This window comes from Cyprinus carpio, chromosome A25 (assembly GCF_018340385.1).
Source record: "Cyprinus carpio isolate SPL01 chromosome A25, ASM1834038v1, whole genome shotgun sequence".
NCBI classification, from domain to species: Eukaryota; Metazoa; Chordata; class Actinopteri; order Cypriniformes; family Cyprinidae; genus Cyprinus; species Cyprinus carpio.
In genome coordinates, this window is record NC_056596.1 from 12086972 (window position 1) to 12110200 (window position 23229).

Consider the following 23229-nt stretch of genomic DNA (forward strand, 5'->3'; position numbering starts at 1 on the left):
CCCCCCAGAGCCATGTGGAGCACTTTTTATGATGGATTGAAGCACTACTCACTGAACTATAGTGTAACATGAACAGAAATGATTTTAAACAGGCATAGGTTGCGATCCAGTCAATCTTTGTTATTTTAGCACAAATTTACTCTCATTTATATAATGGGATACTCCACCCCAAAATGAAAATGTTGTCATTAATCATTAATCCATGTCATTCCAAACCTGTAAAAGCTTTGTTCGTCTTTGGAACACAATTTAAAATATTTTGGGATGAAAACCAGGAGGCCTGTGACTGTCCCATAGACTGCCAAGTAAATAACAGTGTCAAGGTCCAGAAAGGTATGAAAGAAATCGTCAGAATACTCCATCTGCCATCAGACGTGCAATCTGGGAAATATGAAGTGACAGGAACACTTTTTGTAAGCGAAGAAAACAAAAATAACAACTTTTTTTCAACAATTCCTTTGTCAACAGTCTCCTCTGTGTCTCTCCATATCACCGTATGCTCTTCTGTGTCATCTGCACCACAAGGATGTTCTGTTTCTATGTGTATTTAGCTTTGATTTGAAAGAAAACAGCGCATCCTTGTGGCACGGATGATACAGAAGAGCATAGGGTGATATGGAGAGACACAGAGGAGACTGTTGACAAAGGAATTGTCGACATGGGGGTAATTGATTAATGACAAAATTTTCATTTTGGGGTGGAGTCTCCCTTTAAGACTACAACAAATCAAGCGGAGGCCAATGATGGTTAATGATGGTTTTCAAGGTTGAGGGCATGTCATGCAACCTGCCATAGGTTGCATGACATGCCCTCAACCTTGAAAACCATCATTAAAGCTATGCAAAGTTCTAGAAAAAAACACCCTGTACAACATTAAATAAGGATTATGTCAGGTTCTGTGGGTCCTGAAGCAAAGTCACGACTTATAGGTTAGCATATAGACAGGAATTACCTTAAACAGGCGTAGGATGTTGGCCACCATGATGGAGACGGAGCTTGCAGCTGCGCCTATCACACCAACAATCTTGTCCGGCTTGGCAAAGATGGGCTGCTCGCCACTAGCGCATCGCACATCAGTAGAATCACGCTCTATGAGTGCCTGCACAAAGGTAAGCGACTGTTCCAAGGCGTAGGTGTCGCGCGAGCAGGTGTCCAATATACGCGCCCCCAGGGTCACATTGGGCAGCAGGTCAGGGTCTTTGTTGATGAGGTCGATGGCAAAGAGCATGGCCTCTAACCGATGAATACCCTTCTCCTTCTTCAGTTCCCCACAGGGGGCGCCACGTTCACCCCTAGCATGCACTGGGAAGAGTCCTCCGAGGATGATATCACCATCCAATCGTATAGAGTGGGCATATTCGGGAGCAGGGGGCATCAGTGGATCCGTACGCTGGCTGATGGATCCGGCCATCCCTGTCAGCAGAAGAAGACAGCCATACCATTCAAAGGCAATCACCATTGCGGCATAAGGTGGATCCAGACGCACAAGCAGCAGTGGGGATGTGGTTACAAAGGTGGGAAGCCAGCAGGGACGGAGCACAATAACCAAACGGGGTCATCAGTGCCCCTCACTGGAGCATCTGCGTACTGGATAATGGAATCTGACGACAAGGAGACCATTGGATTCACCTGGAAGTTTTGGGGGGCAAATGAGGAAGGGTGCCACACAAATGAGATGATGGAATATGAGGCAGTCACATAGTTGTTAGCTCCTTAATAACACAGGTCACAGACCATAAGAACCCTGTGTAAGGGGGAACAACAGAGGAATATGCCTTCATCAGCAAAGAATGGGCACATTATTTATCAGAACACACATATGCACTGCACAGCAGGGAGGCTCTAAGTGTGAAAAATGGAGAGCGATCAGTGCATTTGTGTATTCACTAAACACATCTGATCTGACAATCGACTTTTAAAACATGCATGTGTTTATGCATAAATATGCATGCATAATTAGCCTGTCTAACACTTAAGATTTGAATATCTTTATACAACAAGGGAGCCAATGTGCTTTACGAATGCTGGCTGGAATCGATCCCAGTGAAGAGCAGTAAAAGACACAATAAGTCAAAACCAATGTAGAATGAGTTCATGATTCCTTCACTGAAAAAAATCTTAAAGGGCCAGTTCATTTACTGACCCTAATGTTATTGCAAATGAATCTATTTCTTCCATGGATCACAAATTGAGATGGCTGGAGACTATCAATCTTTTCCATACCATGAATGTGAATGTGACTGAAAGGGTCTCTTTTTGTGCTCCACAGAAGAAAAAAGTCATGCAGGTTTGATATAACATTAAGGTGAGTAAATGATGACAGAATATCCATTTTCTGCAAATTGTGCCTTTAAGTAGCCCACCTCTATGGTAAAAAGTATGGGCAATACATTCAACTCTATAAAATATAATTTTAATTATTGCTGTTATAGTTAATAAATGTGAACGAATAGAGCAAACGATCAACCCTGTTGCATAAGAACTCATTAAATGCTATCATAGTAGAAACTCTGGTCAGTTTCCCTTTCAGCAATGAAGAAACAGCTTTGCACATACTGTTGGTATTGCCAAAAAACAACAACTCTGAAATATTTTAACTGGCAGAAAAATATCCTCTCATCTCTAATAATTGCCATAAATTAAATGCAATCAGCATTTCATCAGACTATGGTTGCACCCAACTAGCATTGCAACATTTAAACAAACAGAAAGCACCATATTATAGACCAGTAAAACTCACTCTATCGCTTTTGCGAATATAAAGAAAGAACATTTTGAATGCGTTCATACCTGGGTGCCTGCGCTGTGCTCGTGCGCTGCTGCTGCTTTGATGCTGCTGGGAGGGACAGCGCGCACGAGCGCATCATTTCTCGCGCAAATACTCCCACTCCGTTATGATTGGTTTGACAATTCGGACACTTTCTGCGCCCCGAGCCGATTCAAGACAAAGTGAAATCAATCAACTGCGAACCACGCATTGGAAGTGTTAAGAAATACCAAAACGAAAAAAAAAAGGAGTTTATTATTTAGAAGCTCCTTAACGACTATGACAGTCATGTAACAATAATTAAATTCTTTATAATCGAAAAGTTGCGCGCGATGCTATATGACAGAAATATTTGTTACTGTTCAGACTGATAAATGCACAACTGTACGTAGAAATATCAGTTCAGTGTGGCTTGACAGCTGGTTTGAAGAGATCCAGCCGTCGAACAGTCACTGCTGTGAATTATCCCACTGCGCCATCTAGTGTGAACACTATGGACTTACACACAGCATTCCTGCATGCAGTTACTCTACAGTATTATTGTCAAAAAAAAAACCAATTGAAAATCAATAAGAGTAAGTAATAGAATAATAAAAATATATGTATATATATATATAACAATAAAACGAAAATTAGAAATGCTGCATTGACAATTAACTGAAATAAGTTGATGTACTAAAATTATTGTTGTAATAAAATTGAAGTACTAAAACTATAACTGAAATTAAAAACAAATTAAAGCTAAACAGAACTATAAAAACAACATTGATAAAACAAACTACAATGAACTAAATGTTATAAAAAATATTAAATAATTTAAAAAATGCATTAATGCTATAATAGTATAAATTATACTAAAATAACTAAAGTATCATTTTAACAAATAGCATGTACTTTCAACATCCAAAATAGCTATTCGGAACAAATTAATAAAATTATTTTAAACTCCTTTATGTTCAATTAATTATGGGCGGTTAATATTTTATCTTGTATGTGAAGACAGTTTGATATTTTGTATAGGCCTACTGGAAGGTTAAGCCTATGGAGGCCTGCAGGCAACATTTTGCAGTGACAGTGACACTTCTAAAAAAAATACGTGTTTCATACCTGCTCGCTCGTGTGGGTGACAAAGTTTACTCCCACTTACAATCGCACATGCGCTGCAGAGACGGTTGACATTTCATAGATAAAGGTGTGTGCACGTGGGTTTGTGTGGTCATGTTTGTTCAATATTGCATTTGTAAAAGCAGTTTGCCACATGCAGAAAATGAATAGATCTCTATGGGCCTCTGCTGGATGTATCTGGTAATTACACTATTTTTTTTCTAAAACTGTATTTCCTACTACAGATTTTTCTGTAACCAGCAGATGGCAGAATTCTGCCCCTAACACATAGATGAATGTCCAGAAACAACTTAAAGGGTTAGTTCACCCAAAAATGAAAATTAGCCCACAAATTAATCACCTTCAAGTCATCCTAGGTGTATATGACTTTCTTCTTTCAGCGAATCCAGTCTGAGTTATATTAAAAATGGTCTTTGATCTTTCAAGCTGTTTAATGACACTCAGCGGGTGTTGCATGCATCAGTCCAAAAGAAGTTAAATAAAAAGCGCCTATCCATTAAAAAAAAAAAATGTCTCACACATCTCTGGGGGGTGAACGAAGGCCTTCTGTAGCAAATCAATGTGTTTTTGTAAGAAAAATTCAAAACTTAATAATCACTTTAATGTAGCTTGTGCCAACAGTTGTACATGGAAGCAGCTCCAGGCTGATGACGTATGAGGTCGGCATGCCACTAGATAGATAGGAAGGATATAATATACAAGAAAAGTTGACAAAGTATGTATTTGTTATCTTTATTTAAACAAAAAATCCTACTGCAAGCAGGGATATACCAGGATTTTGCAAATAAAAAGGAGTGTGCATCACCAGAATGGATCTAGGTTTTGGCGTTTGGATACAGCCCTATTATACACATAAACAAAAGGTTTAATCAAGGCATTCTGCATGCACCCCAGTTAAAATAAATTGTACTTGCAATTTACTTGCTCAAAAGCTTCGTTATAACTATTTATACTTGAAAGCAACGATGAGAGCCATCTACTAAAACTTCAAAATTATTTTCTAATTAGCTTTAGTTAGTAGGCTACCAAACTAAACAAATACAGTAGTATTATATTTTATTTTAGTCAAAGTTGCAACCTTTCGTTAAAGACAAACACAAAGTTTAAGCTGGTTAAAAAAAAAAAAAACTGGGCTCTCAATTAAGACACATCCTGAGCAGCTTAATATGTAGGCTTCGACTTAAAGGGTAGAAGAAATATAAGTACATTTCTAACATTTCTAACAGATAGCAGCATTTCAATCCATAGTTGATTAGAGAGGTGATCACATGGCAGGAAAATATGAAGCAGTTACATTAACTTATCTACTTATGAATATTTAACATTAGTTAGACATGCTGTACATATACAAAGCAACCTCCTATGTCTGTCCATTGTCCATTTATGAAACATTCTTTGTGTATTTTTAAACTGTCGGAGAGAATACAAAAAATAGTGGTAGAATCCGTTTACAAATTAATCAAAATTCATTTTGAGAGTTGTTTTTTTTTTTTTTTTTTTTTTTTTTTTGTCAACACCAGTAATCAGTCAAACTCATTCAAAATCAATTGAAGACTAATCACCTTTTAAAGGGTGCATACCATTTCTTTTACAACAGCGCCCTCCAGAGTAAAAAGCTGGAATAACATTTTTGGTGCACTTTTTTTTTCTCTCGTCTCATTAAACCCCTCTATGAAAAGGTTATCCTCTGTTTTCTACCCACAAGTCTGTCCATATCGCTTCCTCTTCTTTTACATGGAGATAAAGTCATCCATGGAGTCCAGTGCAAATGTGCTACGTATTCAGAGAAAAACAGTCTAAATGGACAGAAAGAAAGAAAACATGAGAGAGAATAAAACGTCATTCATCATTAAATATATACCATACTGTAGTCAATAACAGGAATGATTTAAAGGAAAAAGTGTGTACTTTCTATAAGACAGGCATAGTTGCTTCTAACATCAAGTTCAAAACCTGTATGACTTCATTTCCTTCTACATTCTTCAAACAACTATCCTTTATTGAGATTACAGGTTTGAAATAACAAGAGTGTGAACAATATAGCATTTTTTTTACTTGTAGGTGAACTATCACTTTAAGGAAATGGGCATTTACAAAATTCTCAAGCATCACTATTCTTTGGGCAAAACCACAGGAGGCTGCCAGAAGTGTAAATGGTCAGGCCAAAACGTGTAAAAGTTCACCGCATCTACATATCTATTACAGAAAGCAGACGATGGGGAATCCCTCTCAGATACTATCTCTACCCATGAATTTAAATTAAAGAGTAATTCCTAATACAGTGACCTTAGAGACTTTATCTGAGCATGTGATGAGAAAAATAAGCACTAGCTTGGATAACAAAAAGAATATCTGAAACCAAATGTGCCCAATTTGGATCCCTAGAAACCAAGTTTAAGAAATGAAAGTAAATGTCAGTATTGCTTGACAATGCAAAACTTGCCGCAGCAATGCTAGGATGAATCTGAGTGGTTGCTTACTTGGCAAACTTAGTCTTCATACTTTGGTTTAAAGCAGAGCTCCTCAAATGTGACTCTGGAGAGGGCACATGCACTGCAGGGTTTAGCTCCAACCCTATTCCATGACACCCGAGCAAGCTAATAAAGTTACTAGAATATTACAGGCAGGGGAGTTTGATCAGGGTTTGAGCAAAACTCTGCATAGCAGTGGCTCTCCAGTGCCGGATTTGAAGAGGTTTTAAATCAAACCTCCAACCATAAATATGAGGAACCGTAATAGTGATGCTTGCCTAAGAAAGCACCTCTAATAAAGACAAACATTATGTCCTACACAGTCTTGGAAACAGAATCTTGTAAAATGGCTGAATGTTTGATTCTGTAGGGATTCTCATCCATTATAGTCTGGAGGAATGCTGCAGGCATATTAAGGCATGAAAGCTCACATCAGTTTGAAATGTTGCATCCAATTATAAGGGATTGTACCTTCATAGAAATAGTCCAGTCTTTCAACATCACAAGTTTTGGAACACCAAGTAGTGCTTTCTTATGAGTACTAAAGATAGCTGGATAAAACATTTACAAAGTATTATACAGTGTTATTTACAGGCTGTGGAGCTCTGTAACGTGTTAGCAACAGCATTTTGAATGAGATTTGTACATTTTCAGGAGATAATGTGAGTGGTGCTTCCCAATTCAAAACTCCCCGCCATTATGCCAGGGCAGAAGTATCCCATCTTGCTCCTGGAGGGCCGCTATCCTGCAGAGTTTAGCTCCAATCCTAATTAAACTCACCTGAACCAGCTGATCAAGGTCTTCAGGATTACTAGAAACTTCCAAGCAAGTGTGCTGGGGCAGGCTGAAGCTAAACTCTACAAGACGTTGGCCCTCCAGGAGTGGGATTGGACACCACTGTGCTAAGGTGCACTGGGTGGTTGCCAGGTTGTTGCTTTGCAGTTGCTAGGGCGTTCTGGGTGCTTAATGTGGACTTGCTAAGTGGCTTCTTACTTGTCCAAGTCAACCACAACCTCAAGTCTATATGAAACGCTGGTCCCTAGGTATGGCTCAGGTTCCTTTTTCAATACAAGTCTAAGGAAATTTTTCCCGCCTTTTTTATGAGCCTTATTGCTTTAAAAAATAATAACACACCACAAAACAACACACAATGTGGGATACCATTAATGTCCATAACACGATGAGAGTTAGGGTTAGGGTTATGGTTAGGGTTAGGGTTAGGGATACAACCAAAAGTTTAATGCTTAGGGTTAGGGGATTAAGGCTTGCCTCAGCAAGCAACAATAATTTTCTTAAGATGCTTTTTGAATGCCATTACAGAGGAGCAACCTACCAAATGAGGGCCTTTGATCGAGTGCTTCTTCCTTGTAATTTGTCCCCACTTGCGATGGCAGTCCTGTGTCTCCGCCTGTGCGTCTCAAGGTAGACCTTTTTGGCAAATGCCCGGCCACACATATCGCATGCGTGAAGGGAAAAGTTTTTCGTTACCCTAACCTCCGTGCATGTCTCCTGGCTTCTGGTGATGGGTGGGCCCTTGATAACATTATGACTGCGAGTGACATGTGGGTTCTTGGATGCTTGAAGGTTCTTGTCTTGTCTATTTGGTGTAAGCGGAGACTCGAGTTTGCCTGTGTTAAGTGACGTAAGAGCTGAATGCTTTCGAGTGTTTGGAGATGTTGGGGATTCTTGTTTCTTTGCTTTGGAAGATACAAGAGGATCTTCTTGACAGCTTTTAGGAGAAGCTGGAGGGTCTTCTGTTTTATGCTTCCCACTACCCTCTTCTTTTGTTTTTTTGTTTGCACTGTTCAAGACTGCATCAGCTGGTTTCTTGACTGCATGGTTCTCCAAGGCAGGCATAACTTTAGCCAGATAGCGTGAAGACTTCTTGTGCACCACTGTGATATGCCGGATGACGTCACGCTTCCGGCGTGACTCGTATCTGCAGATGGGGCATCGGTAAAACTTGATGTAGATGCTGTCGTTTCCATCAGTGTGCAGTTCGGCAATGTGCTTGCCCAGGTTCTGACTGGTACTGAACTGACGTTTACACAACCAGCAGTAGATCCTCTTAAAGTCAAAACTCACACTGTGGTTTCCATCATCTTCTGAAGCTTTCGAGATAGACGCTTTCTTTGGGTAAACCTTATCTCTTCTCTCATGCTTTGATTTGGCCTTCTGAGAGCCGTTTTCTAGAATGGGCATCTTATGGACAATTCGCATGTGCCGCCTAAGCATTAGTTGGGAGCTGTACTTGCGTTTGCACAGCTTGCAGCGACAATTTGTCAGGTTGTGCTTTGTCTTATCTTGCTTCGGAGGAGAGCTTGGTGCTTTCGCTGGTGAAGGAGGACGACTGTCAAGTAAAAGAGGCTGGCCTGGTCTTGTGGCAATGTCCGGTGTGATCAAATCCCGCTTCAAACCACGGTGGACCTCGTCAAAGTGGCGACGAACATTGGCCTTGGTGGCAAAGGACTTCTTGCACACTGGGCAACTCTTCCCAGGAGAAGGTGGTGGTTCAACGGGATGCTTGTCCTTCACCATAGATAGCAGGCTGGTAGGCACTGTGCGCGTCTCTGTAAATTTGCGTAACTCCTCCATCCTCTGCCAGTGCATCTTCCGGCAGTGGCGTCGTACGCTACGTCTGGAGCTGAAGTCTTTTCCGCAGAGGCAGCAAGAGATCCTCATCTCCTTTACCTCTGAGGCGGCACTCTCCTCTTCTTCTTCCTCCCCTTCTACCGGCTCAATCTTTATTTGCTCTTCGCAGCTCTGACCTTCTTTAGCAGGTGATTCTTCAGGTTCCGTTTCCATCTCGTCTTCAAAATCTAACTGTTGGACCTTTTTGGGTGCCAAAATAGATTTGTGGCGATTTTTCTTCTCAGGTACCAGGATCATAGTCTGGGGTGTATGGGCGGGGTTTTCTGGCATGTCCTGAATTTCCACCAGTGCCACTTGTTGGAACACTGCATTGGGGTTGGTCTCAATAGCCTCCAGCTGAATGACATGTTTTTCTTGGTCTTTCTGTGGATAAATGGCTTGAAGAAGTTCTTTGATGGCTTGGCTCTGCCCACCTTGTGATGGCTCTGCAGAAAGTAATAGCATCAAAAAATAATAATCTTATTAATAGCACTATTATATTCATGGGCCCAACTGAGAACAAATTTGAACTACAGAAAAATGTGTGTTGTGCTTGTCCATGCAAAACTCGCTGTCACAAAGCTATGGTGTTGTGGGTGGTTTCCAGTGTATTGCTAAGAAGTTACTAGGCCATTGATAGGTAGTTACTTGAGTGTTCTGTTTTTTGTCCATACAGTGAGAGACAATATGGTCCAATATGTTTTTGGATTCTTCAAAATATCTTCCTTTTGTGTTCTGCAGGAAAAATAAAGCCTTGTAGGCTTCGAACAACACCAAGGTAAGCAAAGACAGAATTTTCATTTACATGCCTGAAGTCTAGGTTTCATTGTTCACCAGGAAAAATTCATATGTCTGATCACTTCAAAAGTCAGAGCGGTTAAATGGATATACAAACCATCTGATTGAGGTTGTCGGGAAAAGCAATAGAGCTCCTTGTGTGTGACTAGATTTGGTAGACCACGGAAAAGACTTCGACAGATTTTGCACTCAAATATGGTGTCAACCTCCTTCAGCAGCATGTGTTTGAGTTGAGCTGTACCTGCAATAACAGCACATATTGAAAGCAAGCGGTTATCATCAGGAAATAATGAAACATATTTTTATGTGAGAAAAATCACATTGGTCCAAAATCTCAATCATAGATTTCAACTTCGTCTTTTGGCATAGCATTTCGCTTCGAGTAAGAACAGAAAATGCCTCGACGCTGACAAAATTTCATACCTGGTGAATAAAAGAAGTTTACATGAAATGTATTTACTGAATAATCAAAGTTCTGGGATTAAAGTACCTGAGCGAAAACACTCAATGATTTGATGAATTCCTGACTTGGAGGTCTGGAGCTGCTGCTGAAGCAGGGGTGGATCACCAGGCTCAACTGAATGAACTAAAACAGAAAACAACACTTTAGATGCTTCCACCATTCGGGACTGAGGACAGCAAATGGTTTCAATCTGCTGTGTAAGATAAGGGGTAAAAGTAGGGAAAGCAACCCCATGGTTGCTGGTCAAACAGAAAGGGGACTGCCAAGCCATGGAAATACCGACCTTCTTGCACAGCCTCCACTTCCTCCATCACAAAGAGGACACCATGTCTCCTTTTGGTTTCACACCCCAAGAACTTCACAATTCCAACCGGGATACATTTCTATCTTTCATTTACATTTACTTTTAATTAAAGCCACACTACTCTAACTCTACTCTTTGCTCACCTACACATACTACCAACTTTAGTACATGACAGCAGGATGGATTACACACATACAGACCCTGGATAATAACTACAGGAATGAAAAAAAAAGTAGAATTATAATGTAAAAGCATTTAAATCTTGAGGAAATCTTTTAAGAAAAAAAAAACTAAAAACTGAAAATCAAGTTCCTATTAATTTTTACAAAAAGGATTGTATATAATTCCAAATGAACAGACAAATAAATAAAGTACTCATCACTAGTACATAACAGCAATGAATCTATGTATGGCATTCTTTCCTTAAGGCTTTCAAATAAACCAGCAGAGTGTAAATCTCAAAAAAAAAAAAAAAAAAAACCTTTGTCTAGATGAAACTACTCAGTGTTTAGTTATCAGAGACATGTCCAACAAAGACTGGAGGGAAGTGAGGCCAGAGCCGTGGCCAGGAAAAATAAAATAGTAGATTTCCCCATGAACACGACACAAGCATCTTTTGGTTTGCAACACTCCATCATTCTTTTGGACACCTGCAAGACTCTATCATTGTTCCTTCAGGCAACTCTATACTACCCTGATAAGCAGTGATTTCAACTTTCTGTTATTTTCTTTCCATGGACATCTACCAACTGATTTGCACCTGGTAAAACTGTTTAATCTAAGGGGACTTCTGAGGATGTGCGAGTTACACCTTCTCATCTGACACCAGGTGTCTGAAAGTTAAGGCGCATTTTACTATGATAATATGTGAGAATATTACACATTAATTTCAAAGTAAACAGGCTATTTAAATATTTGTGTTTTTCCCCAATTTAAATGGACTTTACATTTAAATACTTTCCACATTTCCCATTAGGGAGGAAATTTTACTATAATACATTTTGTCAAAGTGGAAAGTAGAAAAGAGAGCAAATGCTGGTTTAAATTAAAGAAAATTTTACACTTACAGAAAACAACTGCTTCTAGAATATTTGACATTTTTTAAACACCACAAACAGCCATTTATTCATTTATTTCCACTTGTGTTTACAAAGCTAAAACAATACAATGCTGCTCAAACTAATCTTTTTGCATTAAAAGCCCATCCGGATTCTTTTCTACAAGCAAGATTCTTCTGCTTTCAACTTTTATCTGGTCCGCATCTCACTATCAGCCAGTATTTGTGACCCTCTCTGCTTCAGAACAGCTTGTCTTTATTTATGGCCATAAATTACTATAAAGACAAACAACTCCAGGTCACTGAAATTAGCAGCACTGTAGAACACAAATAACAACCCGCTGAGCTAGAAATCTTATCCCAGCATTGATAATTATGGAAATATGTGGTAAACACATTGGAATGTGATTGTCCAATATTAACAACCAAGTTGCATTTCATTTCAATCGAACTACACTGATAGATCTCTGCAATAAATGCATAGAAAAGGCATAAATCTTGATTTCACAGTGCACATGGGTTTGGCAACTACCTCTGATTATGAACAGATATCAGCAAGAGTGGATAACAGCATCGGATTAAAGTGGGCGTTGCATACCAAAATTCAGCCAAAAATAAGAGCGATTTGTAAGGAAAGGAAAGATGTTTTATCCCCTTTGGATTAACTTGCACTAACAAATCGTGCACATTAAGACTAGGAATGTGTATTTAAAAAGGAAACTTTAAACTTGACTTTAAGGTGCTGAGTTCCTACCTGGATTTTTGCCACAAGGCTCTTGAGGGTTTTCTGTTGTTTGGCAACTGCAGGCCTGAAGTGTCTCAGTCTGGCAGCATTTGTCACTAGTCCGGCTTCCCTGATCTTCGCTGTTAGTAGCCTCCATCTCTGAGGCCTCTTTTATGAACTTAAAAGACAAATCACAGAGTTAATCAGTGAAGCTGTTTCTTCTCAATGCTTTTGATGGATGAATGATTTCATTCCCACATGCCTCCCGAAATGGCAACAAGTTCTCCATCAGCACAAGTAGAAATTCAAAAACTGTATACACAGAACTAGAAATATTTACTAGTAATAAGTCGACAATGGTCGTTTATGGAGCTGTTGACAAAGACAAACAGACATTACTGTCGCTGTGATGACCGTGTGATGATGAAGACTTTTCACCGCACATTTACCAAGGATATAAATGTCAAGATGAGGCATAACTGCTATGTGCTAAAAAGGACAAAACAACATGAATTATGGAAATGTCTGTCATGCATCAAATATAATCACCCAGATGTAATGGAAAGGAGAATGTGAGACAACAGGACAGACTGAAATGAGATTGCATCACAGCGGTTTTAACTATTACTATATTGGACCTTTTACAAAATCATGTCGACATGAAATGTTGACGTGTTAATCAAATTAGTGTAACTATATAAAATGTAGATTACTCCCAAATAGCACACGTACGTCTGCAAGATGCATGTTAAAGATCCATTCATCTGGAAACAATCTGATAGATCTGTTGAGTTTTACATACATTCTAAATCATAAACATCTTAAAGAAATGTTCTAAACGTCATAAAAAATTATTAATTAACCCTAAATTCATAATAGCTACAAATAACATAAGTGTATTTTACGTATTGTGCAACAGACTGTAGCTTAACATTTAATGTTAATATTTTGTTTCTTTTAAATTCCTGTTTTTTTTTTTAGCTTTTGCATTCATTGAAATAGCACAGTGGTGTGACAATTGCTTGACTTTCGTGTCAACTATCTCTTTACAGTCGTAACTGTAAGTAGCAGCTGTATTTACTGGTATTTGGGCGGAAACTGAAGTTACCATGGTAAAAGGTTTCCACTGATGTGCCTCGGCGTGTGCCGTTGTTTTAATTGAAACCGTTTGCTCATAAAAGCGCAAATGAAATCTATAAAACGTTGTGTTGTGATTGTGAAGGACATACACCTGATCGCGTCCTGCCCAAACATTCAAGAGGCAGGAAGTAGCGAGCGGTGCACGAAAGAGCACGTGTCCGTGGCCAACCTTACAAATGAACATAATTATGCTTCACAATAACCGCCTGCGTGCTTTTATATGACGCAGTTCAGCTGATGGCAGGCAAATCTGTTCGAGACGACTCGTACTGTGGTTGGCAAATCAATAAATCGCGTGTACATCTTACTATCCGTGTAGACTCGTGTCTGAACAAGTACTTTGCAAACTTCATAACAATTGAAGAAATACCAATAACACGAAAGCGTGATTTCTGCGTGCGAGTGCACGCGTAACAACCGAGAACGAATTGAAATGACCATCACCACCCAAAAGCATCAGACACATTTGGCCACGTGACCGGAAAAATAATATTTTAAAATAATAGACACACGATCCGTGCCGGTCCCCGCTGAAGCTTTGGGATTAAACGCGTTATAGCCATTAAATCATTATTAAATTATGTTTTAGATAATAATACACTAAAATCTAGATCGTACGGCTGTTTAGAATTACGTGGTCAAGTGAGCACATCACCAGACAAAAACATCATTTTACATCACGCTTTTACAAATAGATTCATTAACATATAGTTAAAGAATAAATTCGCACTTTTAGAGTACAAAAATGTACATAAACACACTCAAAAAATCACGAGTCCCCATCAAAACACACTGGGACCACAAGGGGCCAAATGTTAAAGAACAATGTAAAAAGTTGATACCCAAATCCAGCAGTGACAGTCTCCAGATTGAAGCGAATATATCCAGCTGGGACGTCTGGATGTCAAGGATAGCCATATTTACACCAGTTCGCACGTTTGAGTGACTTGTGATGGAAGATTGGGGACGCATGTGTGCGCGAACGCGCGAAGCCATCGGCAGCACGAGCATCACCAAGTCCACAGTTGCTAAAAAGAGGCATGTGACCACTTAAGAGAGACTGTATCCTTTACTATCCCTCGGAGAACACGCGTTATTTGTGGCGATTTGTGTGGTTCTGAAACCTGTTGGAAAAGCAATGGTTTGCGTTCTCCCCTATGCGCAATTCAGACACGCCGTGGCGCATACACAGCTCATTTAGCCAGTCTGTTTTAAAATGTAAGTGCAGGTTATATCGCCTGTTTTTTTGGAAAATTCAGGCTATTTAGCGTTTTCGTGAAGCAATTTGCATCGCTCCATTATTCTGTAAATCTCTTTTACACGGTTACATTGTCAGGCCAAATCTCCTCTATTGCGGACCACAATGGGCCAGATTAACTTGATGGAGAAGGAGAGCTCATGTGCAGAATGGAGCTTTAAAGCGGCATAAGAAGGACTGATGCTTACCAGGGAGTGTGCGGCGTAAAGGCGGGCTGACGCGAGAGCCTGATACAAAAGACGACGTTGCCACTAACTTGCAGTGCTTTCCGAGCCCAAACCCAACAAAATATGAAATCGCGTCCAAAAAGAGTCACAAACCGAGCACATTCGAGAGGACTTGCGAGATCACAGGACACGTCTTAATGATAAAGTGCTGCGCTTTGCGGCGCTGTGCCATCTTCCCGAAGCCGCTTTGGCGCACAAGTCTGGTGACCCTTCCGCCTTTACGCGTCCTCTCCTCTTCGGTGTTTTGTTATGAAGTGCCATATTCACTCTTAAGTAGGCCCGTGGACTTGCTCTATCCCTGCGGACGGTCGTGGCGAGTCCGAATCAAGTCTCGTTCTAATTTAGGCGCTCGGAACAAGTGCGTTTTCCCCGGTTGCACAGCCAGCACGAACGGTGACGCCATTTTCTGTTAAGAACAACCACGCTCGCGCAGGATAGGAAACGACACTGGTCCGCTGCACGATTCCGGGCCCGAGTGGGCAACTCCCGCGGTCGAAATCAGCTGAGATATGTTCGCAGAGTTCTTACCTTTTGGAAAAACAACGTAGGCTTTCGAGATAAGATGATCGGACGCGGTCCGGAGGTGGTGCCTCTCGCCTCTCGCGCTGACGCTGCCCTCTCGGAAGCTGTCTTTGTGCACCGCGAGGACCTCTCGGCGGAGAAGCGGCTGTTGCGCAAAGGTGCAATGGATGTTCAAGACCACCAAAATGTGGCACCCGATGTTGTCGCCGGGTTGGTGCTTCACATCTGACCCCCTACAACCCGTGCCACTAAATGAGGAAATTAACGAGCCGTTTTTATTTCGCACACCCGAATCAAACCGTTGCGAATGCACCGATTCCAACTCCAAATTTAAGCCAGACGAGTCTTTCTTTTGGCGATTAAGACGGCGAGGCAGTTTATGGAAAATATTAAAAAGACTTTACACGGATATCTTTCCCAAATCATATTATAAAGATATTTTAACAATATTTGAATTAATTTATTAGGGATTCTTTAATTACATAAACTTTTTACTACTTAAAATCTTGAAAAACTTCTTCAAAGTATGTTTGTTAAAAATGTATAACGTCCTGGAATAAAGTCAGGCCTTAATCAAACTTCAAGCATATTTTGTTGGTGTGGATTTTTGACATTTTTGTGATGTTAATGACGTCAAGCGTACAGACATTTGTTAGTGTTTGTTGAAAAATCTAATAAAAGTTGGACTTGTTAGAGTTAGCAGCTAATTACCTTTGGATTTTTGAATGAGTAAGCAAATTGATTGTTTCTGAATTAAAATACTGAAATATTAATCAGTTTTGGTGAAGATACCTAAATCTCTCACATATTTTTGTAAAAGTTTAAAATTAATGACAGTTCTGTTTTTCAGAATCATAACCCAGTTTATTTTTCGGTTCCTTGATAATTAAATTGTACATATGAATTTAAGTTTTTAAGAAAAAGCGTACAATTTAGAAGGGAAGTTATGATATCTGTGTAAGAAACATGCCTGAAATAGAGAAACTGTGGCAAATGTAGCATTTCAACTATCTTAAAAATTAGGAAAAATTAAAGAAGCACAATACAGTATATACTGTAACTTTAAAGTAGGTATAATTCTATTTAAATCTTTTTTAATGTATTATTATTATTTAAAACCTTCCGAGAGGACAGAATATTATTCCTAAATGAAGAATCACCTTTATAGTTTTTATTATTCATTTTATGCCATGACAGTTTGCAATCTGAGCATTTACAAGAATTATGTCAGAAACATAACATAGCAGTGGCCTACTCATGGTGACACTGTTAAAAGTAACACTGAAAGGACATTACAACTATTTGTAAGCGAGCAAACACACCTACATGTGTTCCCAAAACTTCAACTGTTGCCACCAGAATTAGCATGTCGTTGTTCTTCCTGTTGAACTGTTAATGTAAGCAGTTCTCTGTCACTCCCTTCACTGCGCATCTGCATTTTGTAAGTGTAATTACTAACAGGTTTGTTTGGGCAAACTGGTGTCCAATGATAAATGTAGCCTAGTTGAAAGTAAACCAAACGACATCTGCAAAGAAATACTGCTTATCGCTAACTTCCCTTTTACTAGTATATTTTCAATTTAAACACCAAGTGATTTTTAATGGAGTTATGAAATCAGTTCATCATGATCCACACTTTTAAAAAGAAATGGATTCAAAAGTGTGTATTTGCAGCAATGCCATTGAAGAAGCATTTTTGGTTCCCCACAGAACCTGTCAGTGAACGGTTTTTAAAAGAACATTTTTTGTTTCTTAGTGTGAAGAACATTTTAATAATCTAAAGAACTTTTTTTTTTCCACAATAAAGAACCTGTTGTGCAATGGAAAGGTTTTATGGATTTTAAAGGTTATTCATTGAACCAGATAACAATAAAGAACCTTATTTTTTAGGAGTGTGCTGATGTCAACAACAACAAAGTGTCACAATACTTTTGATCGTTAATTTGCACCGCATATTAGTTTGTGGCTTATGCAGCTGATTATCAGAAATATCAGAAATATCTTGAACATGATTGTCCATTCAGTATCCAAATAGCTTTAACATTACATTATACCCCTAGACAACATGGGGCCATAACAATTTGTTTTGTATTGCATGTAGTAATCACCTATTCAAAATGTTTAATATAATTTTGATATAAGGGATGGCATCATTTCAGTTCTGTAAAGGTTAAACACTTGCATAAAAGCTCATGTAAAAATAAAACCCATGTTCATAATGTATGAAATAAGTCACAAGGTCAGTAAGTGGGTAAAATTTATATTTGCATCAAGAGATTTACCTGCTCCTAAATTAAATAATGAACACTTTCATATGTGAGGTCATGGTTACAACTCACTCAAACTGTAATATTGAGGCTGTCATGAATTATTCAGCATTAATATGGAGGCAAACTGTGTGTGTGTGTGTGTGTGTGTGTGTGTGTGTGTGTGTGTGTGTGTGTGTGTGTGTGTGTGTGTGTGTGTGTGTGTGTGTGTGTGTGTTACAAAATGTATTTTTGCTTTGTTGATTTGTTTTAATTTAATTTCTGCTGTTTTCTGGTATTTTGATATTGTTAGATACAATTTTATTCTCTTACAAATAAAAAATAAGTTGAATAATTGTTTTATATATATATATATATATATATATATATATATATATATATATATATATATATATATATATATATATATAATTATTCAAATATATTTCTTATAAATAAAAAATAAAAAATACTTTTAGAATGCTGTATTTCATGGAATCTCACATAAAACACTTTTGTGTCAAGGAGATGAAAAGTTTTAGCATTTTTACACTTTCATTAAAACATGATTATTAAGTCGTGTTGGCAGGTCTTCATTCTAGGCGATTTAAGGTGAAAATTCACCACAAAAATGGAAACTGACATCTTATTGACTCTTATAGTATGGGAAAATATACTATGGAAGTCAATGGAGACCATCAATTGTTTGGTTACCAACATTCTTCAAAATATCTTTTACTGTTTGTTCAACAGAAGAAATGAATTCATACAGGTCTGGAACAAATTTTTCATTTCTGGGTGAACTGTCCCTTTAAGGGTTTAACTCTAGGGACATTTGGTCTTCACAAAGTTGGCAAAATCTGACCCACACACATAGGAAGTGTTAAAACTGAAATGGCAAGACATTTATGAAATGGTGAGATGTGTGAAGATGTTCAGTTAGCATTAGGTACTTGATTTAAATAATTTATTTATAGATGCATATATGTACTGTTTTCATAGAAATCGTTATAAAAGCAGTTTTAAAGATACTTAGGACAGAGATGTTGAGTTCTCCTGTGGCTGGAATGTTGCTGTACGTCCGACAAGCCCTTCTGTCCTAAACAGAGAATTAGAGAGGTCTGGATAAACCATGAACAAAATGCACAGACACTAATCTGTCCTATTCAAGGGTTTCAAAACATTAAAGACATTACACACTGCTGATACAATCAACCATACAAAATAATACATGGGCAAAGAGAATGCATTAGGTATTAGGTTTGAATGATGCCATATCACTCAAGTGGTGGTTATACTTCCGCCTCTGTTATGAATGTCTCTTGTGATATTCTGTCATCACTGGCTCCTTCTGGGAACTCATTGAAATTCTTAATGCCAAGTGTCTTCAGTGCTGTTGGGAAGCCATGTTGTGCGTATACAGAGTCATACCATTAGTATAATTCTTATACTTTTGAATTGTAAACAAAACAATTTAAGTTTACATGGAAGTATTCAGGGATATGGACTGTTAAAGTCACAGTGCATTCAGGTCATTCTTAGGGTCAGTTGTTTCCCCATGAGTTACTACTCATACAATAAACAGGATACTGAACGCAGTCACATTATGAATAGGAATAGTTCACCCAAAAATGAAAATCTGCTGAAAATTCAGAGACCCCGGGCCATTTGGGCCGTTTGTTTCTTTATCAGAACAGATTTGGTGAAATTTATTATTACATCACTTGCTCACCAATGGATCCTCTGCAGTGAATGGGTGCCGTCAGAATCCAGCTTAATACATAATATTGCTTTCTCCAGTGAAAAAGTCATCTGAATCAGGAGAGAAATATGCACTGATCAATTACTGTTCACAAGCAAAAACAGTCCAAAACAATTCTAATGTGATGTGATGTAATGTAATTTTGATGTGAGAGGAGAACACACAATTTTTTATAGAGGAAGCTGTATTATTGATTGTGGATTGGACAAAGTTAAAATGCCTTAATGATGGATTATTTCTTAGAAACAGACTGTTTAAACTCTTAAATTCTGACGGCACCCATTCACTGCAGAGGATCCACTGGTGAGCAAGTGATGTAATCCTAAATTTCTCCAAATCTGTTCTGATGAGGAAAAAAACTCATCTTAACTCTCTTACTTTGTTCAAGTAAGAAATGAAGAAAATAATCCACCAATGTGCAAGTCCGTGTATGATGCCATTATATTTAAACAGGCTATTTACATGTAGAATAAAAATTAGCTGTTTTTTTAAATAGAAAGATATTATGTTTTCACTGCCTGTAGTGATTAGGTGGAGATAGAATATTTACGCATGTACCACTCTGTAAACATTTAATTTAAGAAAGATAAAAACTTAAATAAAAACTGTTAAAAAATAAAATCTTTATATTTTCATGGATAATTGGCATAATTTGCCTTTACATTAAATAACAAGCACTATTTGCTGGTATTTAAGCACTGGTATTCTGCTCAATCAGCAGCTATGAAGCCTACTTAAAATAATAACCAGTGAAATTCTCAATTCAAAAACAATGTTTGTTGATAGTTTTTACATTTATTTACATGCATTTGACATGGTTTCCCAGATGAACTGTGGAAACTTTGATCAGGAGTTCTTTGGGGGATCTGTAATGACAGAATTCGTGAGATTGTGAATTCAGTTTGTCTTTAGTTTTCTGTTTCTCAGAAATTTAACAGCAAGAAAGCAACTGGTTACTACTCTAGATGTCTACGCACTACGAAGGCTGTCTTTAATAGGCTATGTCATCAAACTATCAATTTCACATTTACGTTATGCTGGATAAGGTATTATTAAATATGACAGTAGACTACTAAAGAATAAAGTAATCTACCAAATCTACTAGGAGACGCATTGAAAGTTTCAGCTCGTCTGTAGAAGAAGAGCATACTAGTTAAATTATCCATCAGCTCAATCATTGTGTGTTTCTCTGGTGCCTCTTGCCCACTGCTCCCCTGTCCGCCTGCAAGTGTATCACTGTTGCTATGATACCGCACATGCGCAGTAGAGGTGGCAAAAGTCAGCGCCTTGCCTGTAGCCAGAGTGATTTTATTAATTATCATCAATGATTAATAATGTCTTAATAAAAGTGGAGCTGTAATAAAGGAAATCGTTGTAGAAGACAAAAGCAAATTATTTTTGCATTCACCTCAATTTAATACCAAGTCACTTTTAACAGAATAGTTCGACCTAAATGTAGGCCTACTCACCCTCATGTTATTCCTAAACTGTGGGAAATTATTTATTTTTAGTTCGCGGATAGACATAAGGACAGCTTCAGGCATTATTTTGTATATGGGTAAAAATATGCAATGAAAGTGAAAGATGACTGAATATCTTCTTTTTGCTCTTATGGTTATTAAGGGACCTTATTAAGGAGGTGGAGTTCTTCAAAAGCTTTTTGCGGATCACAAAGGGAGAGGTTAGACATAATGACAACAAGTTCTTCTGTCAAAAGCAGTTTTCGGATTTTATTTAATTTTCTATGGAAGAATCGTGTGCAGTACATTCGTAAATCTGTTGTTATGAATTCACTTAAAAATGGTGGCCTTGGCTTTCTAGTTTTCTCTACGTTAAATAATACCCTCAAAATTAATTTTTTTAATTTTTTTTTGGTTAAATAATAATATCCTCAAAATTAATTTGTTAAAAAAAAATTTAATTACCCTCAAATTTGATTTGTTTATGGTATGATGTATCTCTGTTTATTAAGAAAAAATGTGGTTAGGTTTTTTTTTTGCATTTTGAAAATGTAGCTAATTTTTGGATTTCTAAAGTATGGTAACAGTGTGAATAAGGAAGCTTTGTTATTAATCTGTTAATTTTATTAGTCAAATTTCACATTCATAAGTGTAAGTTTTCTAACAAAAAGCCTCTTTTCTTAAAGAATTTGAAAGAGAATTTGAAAAGTACTTTTCTACTATTCAGACTAATAATGGAAAAGCTATAAAGACTGTTCTTCTGTGTATTAACTTCAAACTCTTTGAATGATACAAAGGTCTTGCATCTCTGTGAATATATGCTTTGCTTTTATTATTATTATTATTATTATTATTATTATTATTATTATTATTATTATTGTTGTGTGTGTGTGTTCTTTACTCCCCTGGCTCCAAAGTATATGTTGTATTGTTATCTAAAGCAATAAAAAATAAAAGCTCTTTTTGCTCCGTTGAGTGAACTTCCGGTCTAATCCTCTTCAATCTCATTATCTCTTCAAACTGATGGGAAATAGAAACTGAAGTCAGCCGTGATATATGGACCTGTTTTGTGAATTGTGTTACCGGCTTCCACGTGATTACATTATATTTACATAACTAAATATTATATATTCATTTATTTCAAAATGAAAACACGTTTAATTCATGAAATTAAATACAACAGCCAGCAAGAAATGAACAGCTGAAATATGACAAATCTAAATATTTTCTTTAAGAAATGCTTGAGAGTTTTACAAACTGTATGTAATATAACCAAAGATCCTCATTTTTTTTTTTTTTTTTTTTTTTTTTAATTTTTTAAGTGGAATGGTTCTTTTAATTCCCATGCACATGAAAATTAATCTTAAGCCAAATCCCATTAGTGTTCCACTGCTTGCAAAAAAAAAAAAAAGTACCAGTTGCTTTGTTTAACCGCTAGAGGGAACTGTTTCTTGCGTACTGTGTGGGAGTCGTTCTAATGGCAGGAGATTGTAAAGAAGTACACGAAAGCTTTATATTATATTATATTTGCGTAGTGTATTGTTTTGTGGGGAATGTTGTGAATGTGAACACCAGCAGAGCACTGTTGTGTCAGGAAACCTCATTATATTATATTATATTTTTTTATTTTTTTGTTTGTTTTATTTTGTGGTTTTTTAGGAAGCTGTGTATAAAATAAATGAACATTAAAAAACAACAACATTGCTGCGAAAACATTTCATTCAATAAGTCACTTTTAAAAATATGTAGCAAAATAAGATATGAGAAGAGAGTTTGCTTCAATTATAAATTATTTTTATTGATTTTTTTAACAGGGGAAACAGTTAACATGCAGTTTTCATTTTAACAGGAGAAAACATGCATATATATATATACAAAAAAAATACATCCGTACATGCATAATAGATCTACCGCTTACAACTTACAACAAAAAATCTGTCATATAATTGTTACATCAATTATCTTTTTCAGCTAACGGAGATGTCTTTACTGTTGTTCCTTACAGAAACGAAAGTCATACAAAATCGTTAATTCAATTGAAAACAGTCTAACTAACATTGTTTCAAGTACGTGATATTTTCCTAATCGAGTAAGAATTTTGATTGTATTGTCAATCCCTAAATCATTGTATCAGATATCCGAAAACAACTGATGAAATTTAAGACCAACATTTTTTAGTAAAAATTAAATAGTGGGGAAAAAATAAGCGTAAAATTGTTTCTGACTTCTCGTTTTGAAGATTTAAAGTTTCTTCTGGTCGTCGAGTCACAAGCT

The 23229-nt window shown here is 37.5% G+C and overlaps 2 protein-coding genes across 5 annotated transcripts; both read right to left on the reverse strand.

The window, feature by feature from the left end:
• Positions 1–871: 871 nt before the first annotated feature.
• LOC109105507 (metabotropic glutamate receptor 8-like) lies at positions 872–2985 on the reverse strand. Its single transcript, XM_042715546.1, has 2 exons — positions 2791–2985; positions 872–1744 (listed from the first exon to the last, which is right to left on the reverse strand). The coding sequence occupies exon 2, from the start codon at positions 1457–1459 to the stop codon at positions 917–919; it is 543 nt and encodes a 180-aa protein (XP_042571480.1). The 5' UTR covers positions 1460–1744; positions 2791–2985; the 3' UTR covers positions 872–916.
• Positions 2986–4610: 1625 nt separating this feature from the next.
• On the reverse strand, positions 4611–15717 carry LOC109050754 (zinc finger protein 800-like). Of its 4 annotated transcripts, XM_042715544.1 has the most exons (6): positions 15494–15717; positions 12371–12518; positions 10283–10378; positions 9890–10033; positions 7697–9440; positions 4611–5688 (listed from the first exon to the last, which is right to left on the reverse strand). In XM_042715544.1, coding segments are annotated over exons 2-6 (2112 nt in total). In that variant the 5' UTR covers positions 12498–12518; positions 15494–15717; the 3' UTR covers positions 4611–5687. The 4 variants fall into 4 exon arrangements, with proteins under 4 accessions (XP_042571478.1, XP_042571475.1, XP_042571476.1 ...); XM_042715541.1 differs by lacking the exon at positions 4611–5688 and having other exon boundaries at positions 7693–9440; XM_042715542.1 differs by lacking the exons at positions 4611–5688; positions 15494–15717 and adding an exon at positions 14927–15487 and having other exon boundaries at positions 7693–9440.
• Between the last annotated feature and the right edge of the window lie 7512 nt (positions 15718–23229).